This window comes from Elaeis guineensis, chromosome 4, assembly GCF_000442705.2.
Source record: "Elaeis guineensis isolate ETL-2024a chromosome 4, EG11, whole genome shotgun sequence".
Taxonomy (NCBI): Eukaryota; Viridiplantae; Streptophyta; class Magnoliopsida; order Arecales; family Arecaceae; genus Elaeis; species Elaeis guineensis.
This window is the reverse complement of record NC_025996.2, coordinates 70,291,478-70,299,812: the sequence shown is the minus strand read 5'-3', so window position 1 is coordinate 70,299,812 and position 8,335 is coordinate 70,291,478. Positions and strand designations below refer to the sequence as shown.

General features: G+C 37.6%; 1 protein-coding gene across 6 annotated transcripts; it reads left to right on the top strand.

Moving 5' to 3' along the window:
• Positions 1-222: 222 nt before the first annotated feature.
• On the top strand, positions 223-7,967 carry LOC105034259 (uncharacterized). Of its 6 annotated transcripts, none has more exons than XM_073256661.1 (5): positions 223-360; positions 625-660; positions 2,526-2,671; positions 6,226-6,882; positions 7,269-7,967. In XM_073256661.1, the coding sequence occupies exons 4-5, from the start codon at positions 6,406-6,408 to the stop codon at positions 7,740-7,742; spliced, it is 951 nt and encodes a 316-aa protein (XP_073112762.1). In that variant the 5' UTR covers positions 223-360; positions 625-660; positions 2,526-2,671; positions 6,226-6,405; the 3' UTR covers positions 7,743-7,967. The 6 variants fall into 6 exon arrangements, with proteins under 6 accessions (XP_073112762.1, XP_073112759.1, XP_073112758.1 ...); XM_073256658.1 differs by having other exon boundaries at positions 625-687; XM_073256657.1 differs by having other exon boundaries at positions 625-716; positions 2,526-2,666.
• The last annotated feature ends 368 nt before the right edge of the window (positions 7,968-8,335 follow it).

The window sequence follows — 8,335 nt, the reverse complement described above, 5'->3', positions numbered from 1 at the left end:
AACCCGGCCCGGACCTGTGCGTTGAACCGTTTGAACCGTCAGGTCTGCGGTCCGGGCAGATCCCAGAACCGACACCTCCTTCAAAAAATCGCTCCAATTTAAAAAAATCGAAAGAACCAGCGATCCATCCGCAGCGGCACGGTTTTTTTCATGAGCCGGCTGGTTTTCCAGAGCGAAAAGTCGGATCAAGAATTGGGAATCAATTAGAGCTCAAATAGACCTCCTCAGTCCTCCCCCTCTCTCTCCTCGTCCTTTTCGTCCGCGCTGCCATCAGTTTCTCCTCTCCTCTTCTCCCCTTCCTCCACGCTGCTGGCGGCCATTGGCGGTGGAAGACCGGCGGAAAGCGGACTCTCAGCACTGGTAAGCCTCTCTTTCTTCCACATCCTCTTCCTTTAAATAGACCTCCTCCCTCTTTCTCTCTCTCTCTCTGTTTCCTTTCCTCCCTCCCTCCCTCGTTCCCTCTCTCTCTTTATCTCTTCCCCAGCGTCCCCCGGCTCCCTTCCTCTTCCTCCAATACGAGGGACTCCGACCCTCCTCTAATCTCCCCCTTCCTCTACTTCGATGAATTCTGTCGATTCTCAATTCATAAGCTGTTAACTCTTTATTGTTTTTTCTGCTTTCTAGGGTTTTCTCGGTATCGAAGGAAGCTGAGAATATGAAGTAGGATTCTTTGCTCCTGGACATTTGGTATCTTCTGAACAGATTTCTAATTACAGGTTATTAAATTGCATATCTCATTAGGTTTCTTCTATAGATGATTCATGATAATCTTCTGCATGAGTTTAGAGATTGTTCTTGAGTATTTTCTTTTTCACGAGTTTGTGATACTTGTTCCTAATATACTACTGAAAACTTGAGTTTTATATGGTAATATGATGTCATATATTATTGTAATTCTATTGATGATAAAGAATGCTACAATTTGTTAGAAATAAGCTAACAACTTGTTGGTATGTTTTACCTTTATATATATGTATATATTTGTGGTTTTAATCCAGTTTTCTATATGAAAATAATTAATAATTAATATATTTATTATGCTATTATGATGTCATTGTTCGGTTCTAGTTGACCCGATGGTTGAACTGGTGACATGTGACCTGGTCCCTTTTTTGGTTTGATCAATGGTCGCCTTCATGTTGGAGGCTGCTACTCCTTGGTTTCTCACAAAGAAAAAGAATCCCTGAGACTAAGGGCCTGTTTGGCCAAGCTGTGAAAATTAATTTATTTTGAAATCACTTCTTTTCAAATGGAGTTTTAGAAGAAGTACTGCGAGAGAGAAGCAGTTTGTGTTTAGCAAAATCATTTGATAAACGCTTTTATCAGTATTTAAGAAGCAGTTTGTGTTTGATAAATCTTTCAAAAAAAGTACTTTTGACTGTCAAATTATGAAAAAGGGCATGTATTTATAGTAAATAATGGAGGGTTAGGTGAAAATAAATAGGGGTAGTTATGGTAAATAATGATTTTGAGTAAGGGCATTTTTATCTTGAAAATATTAATTTTTTGCTTCTGCTTCTGCTTCCAAGAAGGAGCTCCATTTTCTGCTTCCTCCCTGTAGCAGAAGAACTGCTTCTGCTATCACTCAGAATCAGATTATTTTTTAAAATAAACTTGGCTAAATATCCTATTTTTTCAGAATAAGTATTTTTTTGAAAAATAAGCAGCTTCTTCCTTTCCAAAAGCTTGGCCAAACAGGCCCTAAAGCTCTCTATCAATTCCAGCTAGTTGGATATGGCTACTAGAATACAGTTTATCATGGATAAACAGTGGATGGAGCACAATCTTGTAAACCATTGAGAAACCAATAAAATAACCTTCTGAAACAGATTTCTTGTGCAAGCAGCCTCGTGATAGCCTCTTGCAATAATGTCTCAAACTAATAATGTGTGACATTTTCCAATTTTTCTGTGATAAATGTCTCAACTTTGCTCTCAGCTATTAATTACAACACTTTTGTTCTAGCTTTGGACTTATGGACTCATAGTGGTTTCCAGGTAGCGGTTTTATTGTCTATAAGAATGTAATCAAATGCTGAAGCTTGGGTTATGATTATTTAGTTAGGTGAATGATTTCATAGAGGCTAGATCTTTCTCCAGAACTGATTGGATTTATTGGCTTATCATGCTTGTTCACCATTCAGTTGATGCATTCCCAAACTTGTCAAATGTACAGTAACTAATGCTTATTAAATTATGTCCATATGTAATTACAATCCTGATGGGGTAATTACGCCTATGCACAATTGGCTTAGTTAAAATTTTGTTGATTTATGAAGTTAATACTGGATAACTGAATGCCCTTTAACTTCAACATGATATTGTGTATGTATCATTTCATGATGTAATTATTTGTTAATTTCCTCAACAATTTATCATTCAGTTTTAATATAATTAGTGCAATATGGCGATGCTGGAAAACAATAAGCATTTTATATGGACATTCTTATAGGCAATAAGAATGGTTGTTCTTATGGACATTTCTGGTAACTGATTATGCCTCCTAATCCCCTTGTGTTCTGGCAGCAATGCCATAGGGGTTTTCACAGACGATTCTGGCTCCTGATCGATGAACTCCATCTACGATTGAGGAGCTCTGGCCTTGATTGACAAGCTTCATCCCCTATTGACGAGCTCCTCCAGTCTTTGATCTGCCGTCTTTTCTCTGTGAGGTCCTTCCTCCCCTCTTCTCTTTCTCTCTTCACCTTCTCTCTTTTCCTTGCACATTTGCTCTCGTCAGTATCTTGTTGGCAATGATGTGAGTACCATGTCCACACGGTACAGTTCCATATTGATTTGGTACTTGAACAGTATGATTCATGGTATTGGTTTTGCGAACCTTGCCTACAAGTTTATATTGAACCCTTATTTGATTTGGATTCTGATTCCTTATGGCTTTATTGATTCAGACCTAAGATGTACAGATACGATACGGAATATGGGTATGGTACGATACGGATACGGAGATATGATAAATTCTTAAAAACATAGGACACGATACGACTGGGATACAGTATATTAAAAAATATAAAATTAATATAATATTAATATAGAAGCATAAATACTTAAGATAAATATAATATATAAACACAAATCATAGCACAAGAGCACTTATGTTTGAAAAGTAAGCATCATTAGTGCATAGTTATTATAAGCAAATATCCTAAAAGATTAACATAAAAACATCAATGTTTCAGTATTCAACCGTATCCCAGCTGTACCAGCCATATCCGACGTCGAAAAAACTAGAAAAGAGAGAAAAAACAGCCAGACATGCGGTGGGTATGTATCGTACCGTGTCCCTGGTGTTTCCGTATCGAAAACGTATCCGACACAGGTACGGCAGTCATTTTGCCGTATCCGTGCTTCCTAGATTCAGATCAAGTCAGATGTTATAAATCGTGGATTTTGTTTTATGTAAGATGCCATCTGAATTTAATACATCATCAATGTGTTCTCTTCTCAACAAGGCCGGTCAGTTTGGCACTACATCTGGCTGGAATGAGCCTATGTCAGCTTAAATGTCTTCTATTAGCATATTTGGATTAGGAAAAACTTAGTTTGGCCGAAGTGCAATGCCTTTGCAACAGAAAATGTTATATAAAGCTTAATAGATAGAAGGTAAACAATTTTCCTGTGGTTAGAGGCTATGATGGCACATTCAAAGTGTGAGTGCCATGAGTAGTTTAAATAGAGGAGTATATATTATAAAATAATTTTTTAAGAAGTCACAATTGAGCATAAATATGGAAAAGTACAGGAAATGAGAAGACTCGAGGGAACACACAGAAATAGATAGATGGAGATAGATGGATGGATGTTTAGAGGGTTTTTTTTAGCATTCATGGGAACAAGGCTAAGGAAGTACTCATGTTAGTTACCAACTGTACACAAAACTTGAGTAGAAAAAAGTAAAGATGCATGGCTAGTTTCCTTGAGAGGATGGAAAGAGATAGAGATCCATGGATGGTTGGTTGGATGGGATGGATTGATAGATGGGTAGGATAACAACTTAATACATTTTATTGAAATTGGACTATCTTAGATGAGTGGTGATCTGATTCTTCTGCTTCTTTTCTTCCCCTTTGTGCTCTTTTCTCTTCTTTGTTGATCTATATGAGGGGAAGATTTGAGGGAGAGATCGGGGGGAGGAGCAGGTTAATTTGTGAGGGTGGTTGAGTTTGGTTAAATGGCTGAGGAAAATTTGGGGGAGAGAGAGGGAAGTGGAATTGGGGAATAGTTAATATCTTGGGTTGTGGCAGGGGAGAAGTGGGTAGTTAAATTATGATTGATTCATAGTTGAGCCAGTAACTTGCAATTGGGCCACTAAATGGTTGGGGTTAGATCACTAGTTTAAAACACTGTCTATAAGCTTATTGCAAGAAAAATAAAAGAAGAAAACTGCTTATGAAGAAAAGGAGAAAACTGCTTTCAGAAGGAGAAAATTGCTTCCTTACCAAAAAAGGAGAAGACTGGTTCAACCTGTATTTTTAAGTCTTGTAATTTCAGTTTCATCTGTTACCAAAACACCAATTGTAGGGTCTAAGAAAGATATGGCTGCAAGGAGAACTCGAAATGAGTCTAATGAATATGTACCAGATGGTCGTTTGACATTTAAATTCTTATTATGAAAAATTTGAGTTGACTTGTGGAGATTTTCTGGGATGAGTCGATTGTGTGATTTGCTCAAATATCAAGTAATATTTAAAGTGGCTATATGACTTATTAAGTTATCATGTGTCCCTATAGGTGACATTGTTGTTGCCTTCTCACAGGCTGGAAGGGTGACATTATCGCTGCCCCATCACGGGCTAGAATTGTGAGCATGGATAGTTCAAAGCCGACTATAATATATTTGGTATGTGCACTAGAATTGTTTGGATGAGTGTGCGCTTTGGGCTAACTCCATTACCATTGATTGCCCCATCATAGACTGGAAATTTAGCATTACCATTGCCCCATCATAGAATGGAAATGTAGCATTACTGTTGCCTTGTCACAAGCTGGAAATGTGGCATTATAGTTGCCCCATTTCAGGCTGGAAATATGGCATTATCATTGCTCTGTCACAAGCTGGAATGTAGCATTATTGTTGCCCTGTCATACGTTGAAAATGTGGCCATGTCTTTGCCGTGTTAAAGGTTAGAAATGTGACATTACTGTTGCCCTATCTTGAGCTGGAAATGTGATTGTGGTAAGCCTGAAGCCAAATTCAAATCAACTTACTTGTTATACACTTATATATGCTGAATTGGATATTTGACAGAGAATTATAAATGGTAATGAATTGTTAATTGGATGAGTGTTGAATGAAGATTAGTTTAATTGTATTATTATTGGTGTTTTGTCACTTATGAAGAATAAGGGAAGTTAGGTACTGAATGTGTGTTAAATGTTAATGACATTTTAATCCTATTCTAGTTCTTATATTTACTGTCAGATAATTCCATTTAACTATTATTCAATACATGTCAGTCTGTGTGCATGGGGATTCTTACTGAGCTATTTGCTCATGCCATTCCTTTATTTCCTTATTCAGAGCTACAGGATCTTAGAACTCGGCTAAGTTTGGGGTAGTGAGTGAGATGTGGGCAAATTAGAGCATCATTGATACAGCTTGAGTACTTGGAACTTCTAGCTAGACAATTTCTATTTTTTGTTAGTAGTGAAAATAATTTACTTTGCTTAGAAATAAGAACATGAAATGTATATTATCTGATATTATTGTGGTTTTATATTGGTTTCAAGGCCTTGCGCTTGCTATGGAATATGCAGCCATGTCACATGGCCCGTACGAGTGATGGGTTGGGGGCCTGACAGCCTTGCTGTTGCTTATTATATATATAAAAGGTCCTTAGTAACAATCATATTCATTTAGGGGTGGTGAGTGCCAGTTGATTTTGTTGTTTCTGAAGCAAGAAAGTAGAATTTGACTATTATGCCCTTCACTACACTTGTTGTTTGATTGCACTAAAGTGCATAATAGTCTATTATGATTTACTGCTCCTGAAACACTTGTACTAGCTCTGGCATTTGCACCATGTGACATTTGCTAATGTATTTGCAACATGACTAAATTTGATACATACTTCAAAAAGTTTTAAAAAGAAGTATAATTTCCCATTAGCTATTTCCTGGTACTGTTTAAACATATGATGTTCTGTAGTCTGTTTATTACCTGTATGCTTTTTTTGGAAAAAAAGTAAAATTTCTCATATCGCTGCAGATGGGACTTTTAAGTTGGCATTCCAATTTATTGTTCGCATTACTGTAGATGAGATCTGTGAGGTGGTTTTGTGACTGATGAGAAAAAATATCTATTCCTCTGTGGACTGGATTCAAGTCATCATTTTCTCTGTTGCTGACTGAAGTTTAAGCAATATTAGCATGGTAACGTACAGAAAACATGCCTGAAGTAGTTGTTGATATTGATGCTGGGAGAAAACGGAGATTACCTGCATGGATGCTGCGGGTGAGCTCCCCTGATAAACAAAGAACCTCTCAAAGTGGAGATAAAACATGTTCACCATTGAAAGATCAACCTGAGACTCAGGATGCTGGGTCTAAAAGTAAAGGGATATTAACTCAAGATACAGATGTTTCAGATAAACTTGATCTCTCACAAAGGTGTGAGGCAAAACAAGGAACTAGAAAAGCAAGGAGAAGAGGTTTAGGTTTGGATAAGTCCAAACTTAGTGAGGCTCAGACGAAACATAAGAAGGAAGCTGATGGAGGTGAGAGAATGTTGGATTGTAGGGATACTGCAAAGAAGCAAAAGCTAAAGAGTAAGAGATCCAAGAACAGTGACATGCAAGTCACGTCACCAGGAAAGGAGGATGAAATAGAACTGACAGTTGAAGATCTGGTGAGCATTGCTGAAGAGGTAAAATTTCATAGCATTTCTTGTATCCACAATGTAGCTACCAAATTACTTGATCCATGTATTTTAAGCCCTGACACCTGGTTTACAATCCTACTGTAGTTTTGCCAGATTAATCTACTGGAACTTATTGGGCAAACCATGTGCTTCATTATAATATTTTGGTGTCAATCTGTGTAGATCCTAAATATCTTTGGTCACTTTACATTGTCAGATATTTAGAAAGTTGTGCAATCATTTTTTTCTACTTATATTAATTTAGTTCTGTTCAGTTATATCATCTTTTACTTTTGTATGGCTGATAGCCATCTAACTTTGACTTGCATGAAAGTAGCATGTCTCACCATTATAATATTTCTGTGCATCACTTCTCTGACATTTTCTCGCAGTATGTAAATGCTGATAAGGAGAAACAGCATGAGCACTCAATTACAAGAGAATCCCATTTAAAAGCAAACCCTTCAAGCTTGTCAGCTTCCTCAAATGTTAATGCTGGCCGACCTATCCAAGCTGCTGGATCTGGCAAGATAATATCCAAATGCATAACCACTAGTTCCAGTTCTTATTTAACTGATACTGAAAGGAACAAAGAGAAACGCCTTGGAGGGGAAAATTTCGCCACTAATATCACAAGAACTGGGGATACCGTTCAAGATATGTTGGACCTCTTTATAGGTCCTCTGCTGCAGAAACCTTCAGCCATAGAGCAAGAAAATGGGACAATTAAAACAGAAAGTATGAACATAACCGTTGAAACTGACAAACAAGCCAGAAGCAGGGAACTGTGGAGAGAAGAAGGAACATTGGTTTTGACAAAAAAGAAGAGCAGCTTCAAGGATAAGGTGGCCATGTTTCTTGACTAAGTGCAGTATCTGGAAATCAGTGGTGAATCAGTCATTTGCTTCTAATGGGAAACTGAGAGGTAATTCTTGTTTGGAGTAAGGTGCACTGATGCAGAAACATCCTATTCAATTTGTTTCTGTCTGGCATTTGTATAGTTGGAGGTTGTATTCGCACGTAGAATTTAGCATTATTGTAGTTTTTGCAGTGTATATATATTGCCAATAATATAGAGGGGTGTTTGGTTATATATTGCCAATAATATAAGGGGGTGTTTGGTTGGGAGGAGTGGGGGTCTGGATCGGAATGGGTGACTCTCATTCCAACCGTTTGGTTGGAAGGAGTCCCATTTCGATTTCGGGGTGGAATGGGAATGGCTCAATCTATATAAAACTAATTCCTACTCTCTCTATGGATTCAATTTTTTATTCCAATTCCGATTCTGATTCCAATTCTGATCGCGAATCAAACGCTTTGAGAGATTTGGCCATTTCCGATTCAATTCCAAGCCATTCCAATTCTCATTCTCATTCTAATTTCGGTTGTGAACCAAACACCCCTTAAGCGTAATCACATCACTTCTTTTTAATTAGCACAACCCAAAGTTGAAATTCAT